Source organism: Thamnophis sirtalis, unplaced genomic scaffold (assembly GCF_051295495.1).
Source record: "Thamnophis sirtalis isolate CommonGarterSnake01/CBP01778 unplaced genomic scaffold, rThaSir2_p1.2 scaffold_9, whole genome shotgun sequence".
Classification (NCBI taxonomy): Eukaryota; Metazoa; Chordata; class Lepidosauria; order Squamata; family Natricidae; genus Thamnophis; species Thamnophis sirtalis.
In genome coordinates, this window is record NW_028261389.1 from 10,259,048 (window position 1) to 10,280,097 (window position 21,050).

Genomic DNA, 21,050 nt, shown 5'->3' on the forward strand with positions numbered 1-21,050 from the left:
CTTCTTCTTCTGTGTCTAGATCAAACTTTAAACTGCCAAAATGAACACATTTTCCTGGCTTTGTCGTTGGCCAAAAACAAGTCATTATGGGTAGAGGTAATCCTCAACTTAACAACAGTTAATTTAGTGATTGTTCAAAGTTGCAATGTGTTGGGGCCCGCCAGTGGCCAGTGGAGCTGGCAGCAGATTCGGACAGTGAGGAGGTTAGGGAGGAATATGGGCCAGTCCTGGAATCTGGGGAAGGCTCTGATGTGGGCTCTGCGTCAGAGGCAGTGAGGGGGCAGAATGTGGAAACCAAAGTACTTATACTTTTTTCTTTAATAGTCAGTTTTGCCATTTCATCCATCAACTTCTGCAGCCATTCTTCCAAGGCAGTTCTTCCTAAGTGAGTTGCACCCCAGATTATGACCATTTTGGGGCACGGTTGTTCAGCCAAACACTGGAGTTAAGTGAGTCGTTTGGCTGTTAAGTAAATCTGGTTTCCCTCGTCGGTTCTGCTTCTCAGAAGCCAACTGGGAAAGTCACGATCACATAGCAATAGCAATAGCAGTTAGACTTATATACCGCTTCATAGGGCTTTCAGCCCTCTCTAAGCAGTTTACAGAGTCAGCATATTGCCCCCAACAACAATCCGGGTCCTTATTTTACCCACCTCGGAAGGATGGAAGGCTGAGTCAACCCTGAGCCGGTGAGATTTGAACAGCCGAACTGCAGAACTGCAGTCAGCTGAAGTAGCCTGCAGTGCTGCACTCTAACCACTGCGCCACCTCGGCTCTATATGACACCACGACAATGGAACCGTCATAAATACATGCCCGTTGCCAGGTTTCTGCATTTCGATCATGTGACCAGGGGGATGCTACGACAGTCATATGTGTGAGAACTGGTCATAAGTCCATTTTTGTAGGGCCATTGCAACTTCAGTCGCTAAATACGAATGGTTGCTAGCCAAGAACTCTCCGTCCTCTCTTTCAACCCAGCCTACCTCACAGGGTGGTTGTTGTGGGGTGACACGGGGAGAACAAGACCTGCTTTGACTCTTGAATGAAGGACAGGACACAGATCAAATCAAAAGAATAAATAAATAGTGAGAGTCCCATTTAAAGGTTGGGGAAGTTCAACACAAATGTTTTTTTCACGCAACACTTTAACAGGATTTAATCAATCATTGGCAGAGGGAGGCCTCATTCCCATAAGAGAGGTGCATTTTCCTAGGATGGGGCAGTGGGAATTAAAATGCAAGATTGCAGATACTTGATAGAACCATAAAAGCTGCATGGCAGTAAATTTTCAACCCCTGGTGAAATAAACACTTCAAAGGCAAAAAGGTTACTATTCCACATTTTTGTAACCATCACCTCAGTAAGTAAACTAATGCAACCACTTTTGCAATGCTTTCTACTTGACTTTTTCTGAATGTTTTGCTTGTTGAATTAATGTTTTTGTTTTACAAAATGAAAAACAAATTAAAAATCATCAAAAAATGCCAACGATAGCGATTTAAAATGTCTTATTTCCCCTGATGCACAACTGGTCAATATAATTTAAAAACTGAGTAACTATGAAATTAAAGGCAGTTATGTAATTTCAGTGTTCCTTCCTTCCTTCCTTCCTTCCTTCCTTCCTTCCTTCCTTCCTTCCTTCCTTCCTTCCTCCCTCCCTCCCACCCACCCACCCACCCATCCTTATTAATTAAATGCCTTAATTAGGCATTTCTTCAAGGTTTTTAAAAAGTTAGTTGCAATAAAGTTGTAATTTGTTTTTCATTTATTTTATTCCCGAGAGCTTTTAAAACCTAGGAGTTAGGGTTAGGATGTTGAGACTCTAGTCTAGAAAAATTACAGAGAAGAGCAACAAAGATGATTAGGGGACTGGAGGCTAAAACATATGAGGAACGGTTGCAGGAACTGGATATGTCTAGTTTAATGAAAAGAAGGACTAGGGGAGACATGATAACAGTGTTCCAATATCTCAGGGGCTGCCACAAAGAAGAGGGAGTCAAACTATTCTCCAAGGCACCTGAGGGTAGAACAAGAAGCAATGGGTGGAAACTAATCCACCCGGTAAGAGCCGAGGTGGCGCAGTGGTTAAATGCAGCACTGCAGGCTACTTCAGCTGACTGCAGTTCTGCAGTTCGGCTGTTCAAATCACACCGGCTCAGGGTTGACTCAGCCTTCCATCCTTCCGAGGTGGGTAAAATGAGGACCCGAATTGTTGTTGGGGGCAATATGCTGACTCTGTAAACCGCTTAGAGAGGGCTGAAAGCCCTATGAAGTGGTATATAAGTCTAACTGCTATTGCTACTGCTAATCAAGGAGAGAAGCAACTTAGAACTGCGGAGAAATTTCCTGACAGAACTATGAATCAGTGGAACAGAAGTTGCCTCCAGAAGTTGTGAATGCCCCAACACTGGAAGTCTTTAAAAAGATGTTGAATAGCCATTTGTCTGAAACTGTATAGGGTTTCCTGCCTAGGCAGGGGGTTAGACTAGAAGACCTCCAAAGTCCCTTCCAACTCTGCTATTGTATTGTATTATTGTATATTTTTTTCCTTTTCTCCTTACATAGAATCATGGGGGATTTTTTGCCTTTACTCTAATAGGCTAGGCATATTTATACAGTTATATATAGGTGTATGCCATGCTTCCCTGAAAATAAGACTGGGTCTTATATTAATTTGTGCTCCAAAAGATGCATTAGGGCTTATTTTTGGTTTAGGTCTTATTTTGGGGAAATACGGTACTAAATGCATACATCTGGTGGACAATCTTAACTGGGGTTTATTGGGGGGGGAGTAGGGCTTATATTATGAGTATCCTGAAAAATCATGCTATGTTTACTTTCTGGTTTAGTTACATAGCTGTTATATAATACTGCAAATTCATAAGCAACATCGTTTCAAAAGTATCGTCAATAAATACTTTTTGAAAGCTAGCTTCAGCATAAGGACTAATAGAAAGCTACATTATTTTAAGCTGACGCTCATATTCTGTCTTCCAACTTCTCCAAAATTCTCTCCTGCTGCAAAAAAAAAAAAGATTTCTGGTTTTCCACTTCAGTGGCCTTGATAATTTCTTTCAAATTTCTAATGACAATGTTTTTGAATTTCATTTATTGGTGGAAGTGCAGCTCCTGCTTCTGTCTGCTTTTCCAACAGACAAGTGGTCATTCTTGGTTTTTTTCCCCTTGAAAACATTTCACTTCTCATCCAAGAAGCTTCTTCAGAACATCCATTCTTCTTAGATGAGAAGTGAAATGTTTTCAAGGGGAAAAAACAACAAGAAAGTCCAGTTGCCTTTTAGAAAAGCACATTTGAGACAACTCCTGATATTCTTTTTCTGTTATAGATCTTTCCTTTACTTTGAAGCCTCTCCAGGCTGCTCAACATTTCCCAAGAAGCTTCATAGCAATAGCTCTTAGACTTATATACCGCTTCACAGTGCTTTACAGCCTTCTCTAAGCAGTTTACAGAGCCAACCTATTGCCCCCAACAATCTGGGTCCTCATTTTACCCACCTCGGAAGGCTGAGTCAACCTTGAGATTTGAACTGCCAAATTGCAGGCAGCCGGCAGTCAGCAAAAGTAGCCTGCAGTACTGCACTTTAACCACTACGCCACCATGGGAAATCTTCATGGGAAGTTTTTTCTCCTAATATTTGGTTTTGGGGTAGGGGAGATGTAGAAAGTTGTACCTTGAAACGCCTCTTCATGAAATAACAGGGCTGTACAAATCTTGAAAGGAGCCTCGCTCCAGTGGGCAATTGTGCCTTCGAATCTGATTTGCACAAGATTTCTAGAACTGAAACAATATCTCTGTGATGCTTGCTTTGAAGCCTTCCTTATAAATCCAACACAGGGGATCCTTGTTTAGCAACTGTCTCGTGCAGTGACTGTTCAGTTACAACAGTGATGAAAAAAGCAACTGCATAATCAGTCCTCACATTTATGACCTTTGCAGGTCTGGAAAGCAGAGGAAAGCTGAAGTAAAATCATAGGCACCGATGTGAATTCACTTAGCGGCCACCTCACTTAATAACCATTTCCCGGTCCTGATTGTAATTGCTAAATGAGAACTAGCTGCAAGTCAGAGAAGGCTTACTGTATTTTGGGGGGTATAAGACGCACCGGAGTATAAGATGCACCAAGATTTTGAAGAGGCAAATTTTTTAAAAAAGTTTTTGCACTCTGCAGACCTCCCACAAATGGCCCATTTTTTGTGAAAATGGGCCTGATTTTGTGAAAAAAAGGGCATGCATAGCCTTTAGGAGGTGTATAGAGTGCTCCTGGGGGCTGGGGGGGCAAAAAACAAGCAAAAAACACACCCAAATTTTCACCCTCTTTTTTTGGGGGGGGGAATTGTCTTGTATTCTGAACAATATGGTATTTGTCATCTATTTATCTATTTATTTCCTACATTTATTCTTTTTACAAAGGGCTCAAGGTGGCGAACATATCCAACACAGCTTTCTCCTATTTTCCCCAGGACAACAACCTTGTGAGGTGGGCTGGTTTAAAGAGAGAGGGACTGGACCAATGTCACCCAGCTGGCTTTCATGCCTAAAGCAGGGCTAGAACTCACAATCTCTTGGTCATCATCCAGTTGGCATTCATGCCTAAGGCGGGATTAGAACTCACAGTCTCCTGGTGATTGGCCCAAACACACCCAATCAGTTTTCATGCCTAAGGCGAAATTAGAACTCACAGTTTCCTGGTGATTGGCCCAAACGCACCCAATCAGTTTTCATGCCAAAAGCGGGACTAAAATTCACAGTCTCCTGATGATTGGCCCAAGATTTCCCAATCAACTTTCATGGCTGAAGCGGGACTTTCTTTCTTCCAAAAGATTCCAAAATATTACTCTTTGGTGTTTCTTGTGTCTTTGGAATCAAGGGGAAGCACTATTTAAACTCCAGAAGGAAGATAAGAGCTGATATTGGCAACTGTTCTGGCCTCTAATGAATCGACTGCTATTTCTTTATTTGTTAGATTAAAAAGATTATATCTAGCAGCAAATAACTCTGGCAAAGAACAAAGTCACCAAAGAGCCAATTCTAAAGACGTGTCACACCCTACTTTTCAAAGTTCTATTATATTTGTAAGTTGCTTACATTTTACTCTAAATGAAATCCTATCCATAATTAGAAATAGAATTAGAATAACAGGGTTGGAAGGGACCTTGGAGGTCTTCTAGTCCAACCCCCTGTTAGGCAGGAAACCACTTCAGACAAATGGTTATCCAAGCTCTTCTTAAAATCTTCCAGTGTCGGAGCATTCACAACTTCTGGAGGCAAGTTGTCCCACTGGTTAATTGTTATCAGTGTCAGGAAATTTCTCTTAAGTTGCTTCTCTCCTTGATTAGTTTCCACCCATTGCTTCTTGTCCTGACCTCAGGTGCTTTGGAGAATAGCTTGACTCCCTCTTCTTTGGGGCAACCCCTGAGATATTGGAACACTGATTAGATTGAAAGGTACATAAAAAGGTAAAGGTTCCCCTCACACATATGTGCTAGTCGTTCCCAACTCTAGGGAGCGGTGCTCATCTCTGTTTCAATACTGAAGAACCAGTGCTGTCCGAAGACATCTCCATTGTCATGTGGCCGAAGGCGCATGGAACGCTGTTACCTTCCCACCAAAGGTGATTCCTATTTTTTCTACTTGCATTTTTACGTGCTTTCGAACTGCTAGATTGGTAGAAGCTGCAGCAAGTAACAGGAGCTCACTCCGTTACGTGGCACTAGGGATTCAAACTGCTGAACTTCTGATTTTTCTGATCGACAAGCTCGGCATCTTAGCCACTGAGCCACTGCGTCCCTATAAAAGGTACATAGATGACCACTAAATATAGAAATAAAGACTGCAATCTTTTATCCGTACACCTAGCTGACCAGAGCCGATCTTGCCATTTTTAGTAGCTTTGGGGTTGGATATGAAACCATCTGTGGAATTCCAGGGTTATAGAGTAGGCTGGGAAGTTGGACGAACATTTCAGAAGGCAGAAAACTGGCAAGCCATTTCCATTTAATTGCCAAGAAAACTATCCACATGCATACATGAAATCACCAGGGACTGATTTCAATTCAATGGAGAACTTTACTTTTAATGTCGCTGGGGATCATCCTAAGAGATAGTATAAAACTGAGACCTGTACCTGAAGAAGCCCCTATGAGCAACACATAGTTTTTCCGGGATCCTTTTTTTTTTTTTTACCCTTAGTAACCAGAAGAGTATCTCTTCAGGGGTTAATGGCAATGTTCTTGCCAGGCGGGAAGGTAATAAAAGACCTGGCTGGATTAAAATTGTTTGGAGATTAGAGATACAGCCCTTTAACGGAGAAGGAGGAGAAGAAGAAAGAGAAGGAGGAGTGGAGGAGAAGGAGAAGAGAAAGGAGGAGAAACTGAAGGAGAAGAAAGCATACAGATTACATACTGCATAATCGACATATCATCTAATTTTGCTCTGACATGGAAACTGATATCAAGACAAATGATAGCACCAAGGTGGGTGATATTCCAGTTCATTGACGAAGTCCGGTTTGTTGTGTGAATGTGGCAAAAGGAAATGCCAACTCAGCTGTGCAGTATGTCCATCTCTTAGATCTGTTCCTTTTCTGGGTTATTCTCTTGGCTCAAGTCAAAGACCTACTGTAGAGCTAAAACAAAGGCTTCAAAGACTTTGACAAACAAATGTATTTTCCAAGGCTGTTCTCTTTGCTCTTATTTTCCTTACTGCTGCAAAGTTTTGGTTCGATACTCCAGTCTTGCTTTTTTCCGCAAGAAATTCCAAAGTGTACAGAATTTGGGAACGAGAGCCTTTGATCTGCCTCGAACAGGATCACCCAGGGTTATGGCTACGATGGAGGTAGGTAGCAATTCAAGAGAGGAAGAAGGAGGCCTTCTTATCATTTTGAGGGGAGTAAATCCATACGGTTACAAATATTAAAAATGAATCTTTCCTTAGGCATTTTAAAGGAGGAAGAGAAATGACGTTTGCCAACCGTAAGGCTTAGAAACTGAAATTTGTTTAATCTTTTTTAAAAAGAAGAAGCAAAAAATTAAGTCCCTTGATCGTAGGGTAACTTGCAAGCAGGAAAATATATGCTGTCAAATCTCAGATCATAGCATATTTGTTTTTTTTTCATGGGCTTTCTTTGAAGGAGTAGGTTAAGTACTTAGAAAAATATGTAGTAGGCAGCTAAGGCTGCCAAAGAGCAGCTTTGATTCGGACTGCCTCAGTTTCATAAACAGAAATTAAGAAGGGGGGGAAAAACTTGCTGCTTTTTATAAATGCACTAGGATCTGGGACGCGGTGGCTCAGTGGCTAAGATGCTGAGCTTGTCGTCCAGAAGGGTCGGCAGTTTGGCGGTTCAAATCCCTAGCATTGCATAACGGAGTGAGCCCCCGTTACTTGTCCCAGCTTCTGCCAACCTAGCAGTTCGAAAGCATGTAAAAATACAAGTAGAAAAATAGGGACCATCTTTGGTGGGAAGGTAATGGGGTTCCGTGCACCTTTGGCATTTATTCATGCCAGCCACATGACCACGGAGACGTCTTCGGACAGCGCTGGCTCTTCGGCTTTGAAACGGAGATGAGCACCGCCCCCTAGAGTTGGGAACTACTAGCACATATGTTACCTTATGATGTGGTTTTCGAATTGCTTAGTGGACAAGCAAGATTTATGTACAAATGAGCATGGGCTCACAGGTAGGTCTGGTGCCCCTTGACTCAAAAGTGGGCTGCCTCCCTTGTTTTTGACATTTCACAGGTACAGAAGGCATATAATGTTTAATCCTGGTTTGAAATGGGAACTGACATCACGATGAATTGATAACAATGATTTGATTTGACCCTGTAGGTCAAATTAGATGACGTCCAATTTGAGAAGCATTCTATCAAAGTTCCCCTATTATGTATTTTTTTGCAAGGGTTGTTTTTATTCAGTGCTGGTGGTAATTACCGTATTTTTCGGAGTATAAGATGCACCAGAGTATAAGACGCACCAAGATATTGAAGAGGTAAATTTAAAAAAAAGGGTTTTGCACTCTGCAGGCCTCCCAAACCCTCTGCACGCCTCATTTTTTGTGGGAAAAAAGTGCTCCTGGGGGGAGGGAGGCAAAAATAAGCAAAAAATGGGTCCTTTTTTTTTTTTTTTTTTTTTTGCAAAGAACAAGTTATGCATAGCCTTTAGGAGGCTTGGAGAGTGCTCCTGGGGACTGGGGGGGGGAGGGGTAAAAATGAGCAAAACCCAGCCCAGTTTTCACTTGTTTTTGCCCTCCCCAGTCCCCAGGAGCACTTTGGAGGACTCTCAAACCTTCTGCACATCCATTTTTGCCAAGGGGGTGGGGTTTCGGGAGGCCAAAATGTTGTATTCAGTGTATAAGACGCACCCAGATTTTCTCCCTCCCTCTGAAAATATGGTAACAGCTTGATTTTTGCTCTCTTTTTTTTTAACACTGCCCTGAAATCTGGTGCTAGGGACAGGGTAGATAAATCCTGTAAATAAATAAAATGCATAGGTTGATTCCCTGATTTGATGTCTGGATTTGTGCATTGGATCGTCTAGCTTCTTTTTTTGTTCCAGAAGTGCTCATGTCAATCTCTCTTCCTTCCTTCCCACCCATCCACCACCACCACCACAGCAGTCCTGGGAGATAGGCTGGGAAAACAGAACAAGCCTAAAGAGAATTATGTGGGCCGGTGGACTTGAACCCAGGTTCAAGCAGTGGAGGAGTGGGAGAAGGAGGGAGACAGAGCGTATAGTGCTGGAAAATTTCATTGAGAAACAGAGATGGGGGATAGATTCATTTGGATAGATTTCCAGGTGCAGCATCTGAGTTTTTCTCCGTAGGAGTAAATGGCTACTGCTTGTATATTATTTTGGTATTTTTTTGGTATTTATTAATACTTATTAGAAAGAAAGAAGACGTTGCTACTCCAAATAGGAACATTTACCTAGGTTTTTGCCAATAAATTTATCCGTTCAGTCCCACGTCTTTCTTTGTCTGATCGCGCTGTTATAACTCAGATCTTGCCCAAATGGGATCAAGTATTTGAATTAAGTTCATACAAGGAGAATTTACAACAACATTTTGCAGTGTAGGATTTATCCAGTGGTGGGATTCAAACATTTTTACTACCGGTTCTGTGGGCGTGGCTTGGTGAGCATAGTGTGACTTGATGGGCGTGGCAGGGGAAGGATACTGCAAAATCCCCATTCTCTCCCGATCAGACTCGGGAGGCAGAGAACAGATGGGGGCAGGGCCAGCCAGAGGTGATATTTACCAGATTTCTGAACTACTCAAAATTTCCACTGCTGGTTCTCCAGAACTGGTCAGAAACTGCTAAATACCACTTCTGTTTCCAAGATATCCCATTTTATTCTGACTTACTGTTTTTGGTTCTTTTGCACTTTAAGAGTTCTCCAGGATACTGTCACCTTAATGCCAGTTTGTCAAACTCAAAGTCCAGGGCCGTATCCAGCCCGCAGGTTGTTTAGATCTAGCCCATGAGGCTGCCCTAGAAACAGTGAAGGACTGGTTTGTGATGCCTCTGCCAGTGAAAACAGAGTTTGGGAGGGCTGTGGGCAGCCCTTCTGAGCTCCGTTTTTGCTGGCAGAGGGTTGCAGGAAGCTGTCACAGCCGAAAACGGAGCTCAGAGTCCTGTTTTCGCTGGCAGAGCACTCAGGGCCACAAGAGGCGCCCACCAACACTAGTGATGTCAAGCTGGCCATGCCCACTCTGGCAACACACACCCTGCCCCCACCCCCGAGGTCAAACTTAACCCTGATGCGGCCATCAATGAAATTGAGTTCGACACCCCTGTCTTAATGTGACAATTGAGTTTAGCCCTCGATTTACAATCATTTGCTTAGTGACCTGTTGTGGCCCAGCAGGAGTCATTGGTGCTGCAAACAGACTCCGATAGCGAGGGGCCCTATGAGTCAGCTCTGGAAGATGTGGAGGACCCTGGACAGGGTTCTGACTCCGAGGAGGGACCAGAGAGGCTGGTTGGCCACCAGGAGACGCCTGAGGCATGGAGCAGCGGTGAAAGCCAAAGGGAGTGTGCCCATGACATCAGGCCTTGGAGCAGTGGGGAGGAAACAAGGGAGTTGGTCCTGGATGCCAGGCAATGGCGGGCAGATAGATGCAGAGAACAACTACGTAGATACAGAAGATAATTGGACCCAGGTGGTTGTAATTAGGCTCCTCTCAAGAAAGTATATAAGGAGAGACTTTGAGAGGAGACTGTTTGCAGGATTCAGCTTCATTACCAATGCTGGAGAAGCTCTCGGGTGTATTTCTTATCTTGGAAGTCTGGATTGCTGCCAAGGTCTTGTCAGTGTGTTGATTTACTGTGAATAAATCATCTAGGAGTAATCTTGTCTTGGAGTGCCTTGGTGTACTGAGGTGGGGGGGGTCAAAATAGTGACCGAACTTACAATGTCACTCAAAAAAAGTGGCTTAAGAACCATCCTCACATTTATGACTATTGCAGTGTCCCCAGAGTCACATGATCAAAATTTGGCCACTTGGCAACCAGCAGGTGTTGACACAGTTATAGTGTCCCAGGGTCATGCAATAGCCATTTGTGGCCTTCCCAGCTGGCTTCAGACAAGTGACGTCAATGCGGGAAGCTGGACTCGCTTATCAAGCGTGCAAGTCACTCACAACAGCCACAGGGAATCTGCTAACAATCATGGCAAAAAGGTTTGCTGAATTGTGCACAACCTACTTAGAAAACTGTGTAGAGACTCTCAGTCATCCAGGTCGGGGTTGTCCCAAAGGTGCTTTTTCAGAAGGCAACTGGATTTTCTTGTTTTTTCTTTGAAGATGTTTCACTTCTCATCCAAAAAGCTGCTTCAGCTCTGACAGGATAGTGGGGAATGGAAGGGTTTATGTTCTGTGTAGACAGCTGGTCATTTGCATCCTTTTAGAAGGTGGTTGAGGCTACTTGGAGGTTTATCTCTGTCCTCAGGGTCACCTGAGTGGTGCTCCTGGTTCCTGTAGTCTGCAATTTTTCTCTCTGTGACTTTCTTTCTCTATTGACTATGTCAATACCTGCTTCAATGACCCTCTACAAAAGATCCAAATGGCCAGCTGTCTGCAAGGAATATAAATTATTTCATTCTCCACTATCCTTGGAGGTTTATCTCTGTCCTCAGGGTCACCTGAGTGGTGCTCCTGGTTCATGTAGTCTGCAATTTTTTTCTCTGTGACTTTCTTTCTCTATTGACTATGTCAATATCTGCTTCAATGACCCTCTACAAAAGATGCAAATGGCCAGCTGTCTGCAAGGAATATAAATCCTTCCATTCTCCACTATCCTGTCGGAGCTGAAGAAGCTTCTTGGATGAGAAGCAAAACATCTTCAAAGAAAAAGCAAGAAAGTCCAGTTGCCTTCTGAAAAAAAGCACCTTTGGGACAGCTAACTTAATAATCACTTTACTTAACACTGGAAGTCTGGGTTTCAATTGCAGTCATAAGTTGAGGTCTACCCAGGAGTGGGTTCCGGCTGCCATTACTAACGTTTTGACGCCTGAAAAATGTTGTGCGCACACACTCATTTCGCTCACATGTACAACATTTGCACTTAAAATGATCTGCGCATACGCACAACATTAAAAAAGGGAAAAATTATATATTTTCAATGAAGATTGTTCTGCACATGTGCAAAACAGAAAATCAAGATGGCGCCACCAAGGATAGAATCGGTATGGTCATGTGTCCGGTCAAGTTACTACTAAGGTCACACTTGGAATACTGCATTCAGTTTTGGTCGCCACAAGTAAAAGAGATGTTGAGACTCTAGAAAGAGTGCAGAGAAGAGCAACAAAGATGATTTGGGGACTGGAGACTAAAACATATGAACGGTTGCAGGAACTGGGTATGTCTAGTTTAATGAAAAGAAGGACTAGGGGAGACATAATAGCAGTCTTCCAATCTCTCAGGGGTTGCCACAAAAAAGAGGGAGTCGAACTATTCTCCAAAGCACCTGAGGGTAGAACAAGAAGCAACGGGTAGAAACTAATCAAGGAGAGAAGCAACTTAGAACTGAAGAGAAATTTCCTGACAGTTAGAACAATTAATCAGTGGAACAGCTTGCCTCCAGAAATTGTGAAAGCCCAAACACTGGAAAAAGAATTAAAATCATTGGAAAGGCTAGAGGTGTATGAAAATGTAAAGTTACCACCAGGTAAACATGCCATTGGTTTTAAATGGATTTTCAAACTTAAAAATAGTGTAGTTGGATAGCCATTTGTCTGAAACCGTATAGGGTTTCCTGCCTAGGCAGGGGGTTGGACTAGAAGACCTCCAAGGTCCCTTCCAACCCTGCTATTGTATTATTCGGCCAAACTGGACCAAATGGGAGGGAATCCACTTCTGGTCTACCTGTTAGCTATTTGAGACCATTCCAATCCCAAACAATTGGAGAGGTTTTTTTCCCCCCTAGGCTGTATTTTTCATTTCACAGCCTACCTTACAAACATGGGATTTCCACATATTTTCCCATCCCCATATTAACCAGGCCTAACCTTACTTAGCTTCCAATAAGGGTCTTTATTGCCACCAGCTGAGTCTCTCTTTCTATAGATACAGGGTAGTCCTTGACTTATAACAGTTTGTTTAGTAACCATTTGAAGTTACAACAGTACTGAAAAAGTGACTTACGATCGTTTCCCACCCTTATGACCATGGCAGCATTCCCATGGTCACGTGATTGAAATTCAGATATTGGTGACTAACTCATATTTATGACGGTTACAGTGTTTTGGAGTCATGTTATCACCTTTTGCGAAGCGCGCATGAAGCGAACCGGTACCAACACCGGTAGGAACCTACTCATGGTCAACATGTTGCCCCAAAATCTGAGTCCTCATTTTACTGACTTTGGAATGATGGAAGGCTGAATCAGCCTTGAGCCAATGAGGATCAAACTCCTGGCAGTGAATTGAATTAGCCTGCAATACTGCTTTCTGACCAGTGGTGCAATTCAATTTTTTTTACTACAGGTTCTGTGGGTGTGGCTTGGTGGGTGTGGTATGACTTGGTGAGCATGGCTTAGTGGGTGGGGCAGGGGAAGGGCACTGCAAAATCTCCATTCCCATCCCACTCTGGGGCCAGCCAGAGGTGGCATTTGCCGATTCTCCGAACCACTCAGAATTTCTGCTACCGGTTCTCCGAACCACTCAGAATTTCTGCTACCGGTTCTCCGAACCACTCAAAATTTCTACAACCCATTCTCCGAACCACTCAAAATTTCTACTGCCGATTCTCCAAACCACTCAAAATTTCCGCTACCGGTTCTCCGAACCACTCAAAATTTCCACTACCGGTTCTCCGAACCACTCAGAATTTCTACAACCCATTCTCCGAACCACTCAGAATTTCTGCTACCGGTTCTCCGAACCACTCAGAATTTCTGCTACCGGTTCTCCGAACCACTCAAAATTTCTACAACCCATTCTCCGAACCACTCAAAATTTCTACTGCAGATTCTCCAAACCACTCAAAATTTCCGCTACCGGTTCTCCGAACCACTCAAAATTTCCACTACCGGTTCTCCGAACCACTCAGAATTTCTGCTACCGGTTCTCCGAACCACTCAGAATTTCTGCTACCGGTTCTCCGAACCACTCAAAATTTCTACAACCCATTCTCCGAACCACGCAGAATTTCTGCTACCGGTTCTCCGAACCACTCAGAATTTCTGCTACTGGTTCTCCGAACCACTCAAAATTTCTACAACCCATTCTCCGAACCACTCAAAATTTCTACTGCCGATTCTCCAAACCACTCAAAATTTCCGCTACCGGTTCTCCGAACCACTCAAAATTTCTACAACCCATTCTCCGAACCACTCAGAATTTCTGCTACCGGTTCTCCGAACCACTCAGAATTTCTGCTACCGGTTCTCCGAACCACTCAAAATTTCTACAACCCATTCTCCGAACCACTCAAAATTTCTACTGCCGATTCTCCAAACCACTCAAAATTTCCACTACCGGTTCTCCGAACCACTCAAAATTTCCGTTACCGGTTCTCCGAACCACTCAAAATTTCCGCTAGTGGATTTCACCCCTGCTTCTGACCACTGCTCCACCATGGAAAAAGTATGCATTCAATTCAATATGCACTGATTTGTATGTCAATACTTTCTGATGCTTTTGCGTTCTATTTTATTTTATGTTATTTTATCTCACTCTTTTAACTTTCATTCTGTTTTTATCTTCCTCTATTTTATCTCCTCTTACTTCACCCTATCTTATTTTATGGTATTATTTATTGCAGCAGACACCTACTGATTTTTGATATGATCAATTGCCTAATCAATAAAGCTATACCGTACTACATCGGAGTAGGGAAAAATGTGGCAGTCCTTAGGGATTGTATCTAAGGATGAAGTTTGGTTTCCAAGGACTATATAGAGTTTGAGTCAGGGCCTAAAATTCAATACATAAAATATGTATCCCTATTTGTATTTAGAATGCTTGTGTCAGGCCTGGAAGCCATCTTTTGCATTGGGCCTTATGGCCTGCCACATTTACTGCTGTGGGAAACTGGGAAGGGGGATTTATATGGAGTATGGGAGATATATAGTCAAAATAACATTCCTTTCTCAGACAGTCAAGGACATCTTGCCCTGCACCTCGAAGGGCGTGACTGGGAGGCATCTCCAGTTGGGACGGTGCCTGATTGGAGCATGTGACGGGCATGTGGGTGCTGGGCAGAGACTTGGGCTTTCTTTTGGGTGGGGAAAACCTGGAGCCTTCCAGATTTGGGTTTTCGCAGATGTGCCAATATGACATCTCTAACAAAGCGAAACTTTGAGGAACTTCAAGCCTGGGAGTCTTCTTTCGTTAGGGGTGTTACTTGGAATACTGACAGCTTGCATTTAAATCAACAGTCCCTCCATAGTTCAAACTTTTCAAAGGGGCTTAAGATCTAGTTCTAACTCCATTCTGATACTTAGACTCAACAGTTTCAGCAGAAACTTCCTGTACAAAACTGGAAATTTAACCTCTGTATCTTAACACTTCCATTTGAAGTCAGTGGTATCTTCAGCCTAACTTCCCCCAAATATCTACACCTCTCTCACTAGTTTTGAAAGTTTGTTTGATTATGTTGTCCATGTTCGTTTCTTTGTCCCTTCTTCAAGGCGGTCAGCAAGACCGAGGCAAACAACCACAAAGAGGACATCCCGGCGGATCCGAAAAGCGACATGAAGGGCTCTAAGAAGTTAGCGTTGACTTGTTCCATGTCCAAACTGAAGGTATCAGCATCCTATTGTTCCCATATCAACATAAAACCTATTTCATATATACGCGTGTAGATAGATTGCTTGGGGAAATCCATTTGGCATCAAATGTTAGTCTACAGCAGGGGTGTCGAACTCGATTTCATTGAGGGGTGCATGAAGGTTGTGTGTGGCCTCGTGTGTGTGTGTAGCCAGGGTGGGCATTGCCAGCTTGACACCACTTGTGTCAGGGGGTGCCTGTGGTGGCCCAAGTGCTCTCCTAGCAAAGGAATCCCGAGCTCCGTTTTTGGCTGCAACTGTCTCCTGCAATCCTCTGCCAGTGAAAACAGAGCCCAGAATGGTCACAGAGGCCCTTCTGAGCTCCATTTTTGCTGGCAAAGGCACCATGGGCCGGTCTTTCTCTGTTTCCTGGCTGGCCCCATGGGCCAGATCTAAGCACCCCATATGTTGGATGCGGTCCACGGGCCTTGAGTTTGACACCAACAGGGCCATCCATTTTCATAACTTTAAACCCCAATAGGAAGGAGTGTGAGAATCTTCCATCATGGAGTGAATTGCATTCACCGAGTGGCTTTACAAACACATTCACTATGATTTAAATAATGCGTGGTTCGGAGTAGTTCACTGCCTTTGGCGATGTGGCCAGCAGGACAAGAGATAATATTGTGAGAATCAAGAAATATAGCCTATTGATCTTATTAGATTCAATAGGTCCTATGCAGGGGTGGATTTCAGGCAGTTCGCGGCGGTCCCCGCGAACCGGTTGGTCAGCAAACCCGGAAGTAAGTAACTTCCGGGAACGCCGAAGGGTCCACCCACCCGCCCGTGTTTCTTACCCGATTTTGACGAGTTCTGTGCTTCCATGCATGTGCAGGACGCATACAGCACCTGCGCAATCCTCCAGGAGCAGCTGAAGCATCGCACAGACGCTAGTACGCATGCGTGCACTGCACGCGTGCACGAGGACGCCGCTGGCCCCGTTCCAACCGAACCAGTTGGAACGGGGCGACAAACCCACCCCTGGTCCTATGGATAACAGAAGGCCCCAGAAGAAAAAGTTATGAACCAATGCTTTCAGCTAGGATGATTTCAAAATTTACCAGAAATATTTGTAATCCTGCTGAACCGTTGCTAACTGTGAAATACATTTTTCTAAAATATGTGCTTGTATGGATTTGTTTAAAACAGGGAGAACAAAACTGTTGGAAATGAGGAATGGAAAGTAATGTACACAGGTGTTCCCGGATAGTGACAGTTAGTGAAGTTATGAATCCTGTATGTGGTTAGAAGAACAACATAAAGGTTTAGAGTTCAAGATCAGCTCGGGACTCTTTGATTTATAGCAGTCCTTGTAGAACTTGCTATATCTCATTGGCCCTCTGCATTAATATGTTCATGCAGTGTATTACTGCTATTATATCTTTTATATCTATTCATTTCTAATGTTCTAAATTATTAGAAACAATAAGCCGCTGATCTTAAAGTAAGAATTATTGTTTGTGTTGCTGCCTTTTTTCCTATTGGAATTTTCTTATGACAATATGTTCAGTATCAATATGGTTTATTAGTTCAGGCATCACACCACAGGTGGGTTCCTACCAGTTCGGACTGGTTCGGTTGAACAGGTAGTGCTTTGGCGGCCTGGGTCACCGGAACCAGCAGTAACCCAGGCCTGCCACACCTCTGAACCGGTTCCCCAGTCGGCATGGCATTTTTTTTTCATTTGTTAATGTTCTGCGCATGCGCATACCTATTTATTGGCAACTACGCACGCATGTGGGATCAAAGCGAGGATGCATGTGCAAAATTGCATGCACACCAAACTGACAGTAATGCTGGCAGCAACCCACCCCTGCATCCTACGTAAGGTAAATATCATAACAGTGGACTCTTACCAGTGATGGGTTGCAGGCGGTACGCCCCAGTACGGAAGCCTGCCAGGAGCACCGAATACCGTTCCAGTATGGTGCTCCGGAGGGCCCACCCGCCTGGCCGTGCTCCTTACCTGTCTTTAAACCCTTCGGCGCTTCTGCGCATGCGCATGGTGCATATAACACCTGCGTGATGCTCCACCAAGCAGCTGCAGTGTCATGGGGGCTCACGAAGGCGTCAGTGGATGGTAAGACGCATGTGTGCGCTGCACCTGTGTGCACGGGTGCTGCACGTGTTCATGTGGAGGACGCTGGGTCCTGTTACAATCGTGGGATCCGGAACCCACCACTAACTCTTACCCTAAGTTTAGGTTTCATACTTTGACCGAATCCAGATGTAAAGTTAGCAATAGCAATAGCAATAGCAATAGCAATAGCAATAGCAATAGCAATAGCAATAGCAATAGCAATAGCAATAGCAATAGCAGTTAGACTTATATACCGCTTCATAGGGCTTTCAGCCCTCTCTAAGCAGTTTACAGAGTCAGCATTTTGCCTCCAACAACAATCCGGGTCCTCATTTTACCCACCTCGGAAGGATGGAAGGCTGAGTCAACCTTGAGCTGGTGAGATTTGAACAGCTGAACTACAGAACTGCAGTCAGCTGAAGTAGCCTGCAGTGCTGCACTCTAACCACTGTGCCACCTCGGCTTTTATTAGTTGGAAGAGAGTGCTTCATACAGTATGTTGGGTCTAATCTGTTGCTTCTCCCAAATTCTTTTACCGCCAGTTGTAATTGTTCCAGCTGGATAAAAAGTGACAGGTCGAAAAAGCCAGTTGACCTCTTGGCTTTATCCATTATATAAGCACAGGGTTTGTGAACTAACAAGTTTTTGCTAGTGCCAATGGACTTTAAACTGGACCTTTACCCTAGAAGCTATGTTAATGTGTACCTGAATTAAGGAGGCAGCTGAGGGATTCTGGGAGTTGAAGTCCACACATCTTAACCTTGGCAAGGTTGAAAAACATTGGCCTAGGCCAGGGGTGTCAAACTCGAGTTGATTGAGGGCCGCCTCAGGGGTTGTGTTTGACCTCAGAGGGGAAGGGTGGGCATGACACGGGTGGGCGTGGCCAGCTAAACATCACTCGTGTCGGGAACACCTGTGATGGCGAAGTGCTAAGGCAGGACTTCCTTCAGACCCTCCCTCCCTCTCTTTATAATGTCCATCCTTCCTTCCTTCCTTCCTTCCTTCCTTCCTTCCTTCCTTCCTTCCTTCCTTCCTTCCTTCCTTCCTTCCTTCCTTCCTTCCCTCCCTCCCTCCCTCCCTCCCTCCCTCCCTCTTCCTTCTCTTTTCTTTTTCCTTCCCCTCTTTCCTTATTTTTCCTTCCTTATTCTCTTCCCATCTTTTTCTTTTTCTTTCCTTTTTCCTTTTCTCCTTTCCTGGCCCTTCTTGCATGCTCAAATGCAAAAGAGGAAACGTTTCTCCTTTTCTTTTGTTTTTAGTGTTTGTTTTGCTAGACGTCTGCCAATGAAAATAGAACGTTTGTGTGTGTGTGTGTGTGTGTGCGCTAATAGAGGGCTGCAGGCGGCCATTTTTGCTGGCAGAGGTGAGTCCTTTGCTGTTTCCAGGGGGCCCTGCGGGCCAGTTCTAAACACCCCACAGGCCTTGAGTTTGACACCCCTGGTCTAGACCAGTGTTTCTCAATCTTGGCAACTTGAAGATGTCCGGACTTCAACTCCCAGAATTCCCCAGCCAGTGAATGCTGGCTGGGGAATTCTGGGAGTTGAAGTCCGGACATCTTCAAGTTGCCAAGGTTGAGAAACACTGGTCTATATCTATGCAGCAAAGAGGAGATTCCACCCCCAGAGTAGATAATTCCACTATTGAAATAGGTTAGTAGTAATTACAGACTGCAGAGTTTTAATCAGTTTTTTTTTCTGGCTCAGGTCTTATCTGAGATTGACTTTAGGAAGCTGTGCGGATAAAAGCTGAGTTGACATGGAATAGAAAAGGCTTTTCAGAAAAAACAAAAACAAAACCAGGCTGTTTTGGAAAATAATAGCACAGCAAAGAAACAGATTTCAGGAATAAACTGTCCTGGATCGTGCTGGGTTTATAGTTTCCTCCCCTACAAATAAACACACACACACTGAGTACTATACATGTCCATTCAGGTTGCCCATCTTACCAAGGCCACTCTGGATAGTGAATATGGTTAAAACATCAATATCTGTCTCTATATAAAACAGCTCTCTCTCTCTCTCTCTCTCTCTCTCTCTCTCTCCCTCCCTCCCTCCCTCCCTCCCTCCCTCCCTCCCTCCCTCTCTCTCTCTCTCTCTCTCTCTCTCTCTCTCTCGGTGTGCGTGTGGGTGTGTTCCAGCATAACTCTGAAATGTCTCGAGCAATTTCAACCAAACTTGGTAGACAGATTACTTACTTTCGGGGAAAAAATACTGTGGGGGTAAAATACCCCTAACACCCCTCAGGGTGTGTGTTCTGTTAAGATACAGCCTGTTGTGCCTTAAAATGATTTCTACTGTACTGCCTTAAAATGGATTCTACTGTGCAGCGCAGTGGAGTTGCCATGGTAATGGCTTCACAGTACTCCACAAGGGGGCTCGCTCTGGTAAGGAGGAAAATCCAACATTAGCGGGAAAACATTATCAGGAAAGAAGAAGAAGAAAAATAATGCCCTAATTTTGCAGATGGTTTCTATAGTCTACAGACAGAACAAATGAGATTAAAGCTAAGCTGTCTTAAATTACCCTGGGATTTTCAAAGCTAACCATTTCAGATTGAATCTGATACCTTTGTGACTCCCTTTGCAATAGGTAGAGCCAGGCCTGTTCTTACAGTTACATAAGGTAGCGGGAATACCCAGGGGTGGGCTTCAAAAATTGCAGCAACGGGTTCGCTGCCCCGTTGCTGGGTGGGCGTGGCCATGGTGGGCATGGCCCAGGGGTGGGTTGCTGCTGGCCTTACTGCCGGTTTGATGGGCATGCAATTTTGTGTTTTACATGCTTGCCTCGCTCACGCATATGCCAGACACATCCTCTGTCCGCATGCACATGTGGGAAGTTATCATCCAGCCCTCTCCCAGAAAAATGAAATATCCTAGGAAATATTGAAAAGGCAGAATATTTCTCTGGATGTGAAAAGAAAGAAACATGTTTTAAAAGACAGAATAGTTGTCTGCAGCTTCCTGCCCATCCCCACTGTTAATGGGCCATTAAGATGGCCAAGCTAGTCCACTTTACATAATAAAGACTTCTCCACTTCAGCTACAGGAAAGCATGATAATATTGGCCCTTTACTCAACTGACCACATGGCATCTGAGAACTCATCCATACCTGGATTCAAAACACAGCCTAGAGAGTTGCCCCTGCATGGCCCCGTGGGAGTCTGACAACCAATCAGAATACATTTCTTACACAGGAACAGGAAACAGAGAGGTGGGACTGAACAGGTTATAAAAAGCCTAGCAAGCCCCTCCCTCAGCCCTTCTTTTCTTCTCCACCAACATTGAAGCATGTGATCACCTTTTCTGTTCAGGGCTCAAGCCATGTGACCCTGTCCAACAATAAACCATCTTTCCAAGCAGCCTCCATGTCTCCAGCGTCTTTTTCCCCACTTGGAGCTGAACCCAGAAGGACATTTCTTTCATCACACATTTGCCCATGCATGCAATAAAAATTGCTCTGCGCATGTGCAGAAGCAAAAAAACAAGATTTTACTTACTGTTGCTGACTTGGAAGGTAAGCAGCTGAGGTTCGAAATGCTCCATTTTCAGTGCTGCGCGAGTGATTTATTTATTTATTTATTTATTACATTTATATGCCGTCCTTTTCCCCGGAGGGGACTCAGGGCAGCTCACAATTCAATCAGGGAAGGAGGTACAGACAGGGGGATAAAAAAGATGAGACATAA

The 21,050-nt window shown here is 44.1% G+C and overlaps 1 protein-coding gene across 1 annotated transcript in view; it reads left to right on the forward strand.

The window, feature by feature from the left end:
- Positions 1-6,478: 6,478 nt before the first annotated feature.
- Positions 6,479-21,050, forward strand: part of SLCO1A2 (solute carrier organic anion transporter family member 1A2) — a 36,866-nt gene continuing 22,294 nt past the window's right edge. The window contains exons 1-2 of the mRNA XM_087722787.1: positions 6,479-6,495; positions 15,151-15,264. Coding sequence (XP_087578913.1) covers positions 15,214-15,264 — 51 coding nt within the window. The 5' untranslated portion in view covers positions 6,479-6,495; positions 15,151-15,213. The remainder of the gene's footprint in view (positions 6,496-15,150; positions 15,265-21,050) is intronic.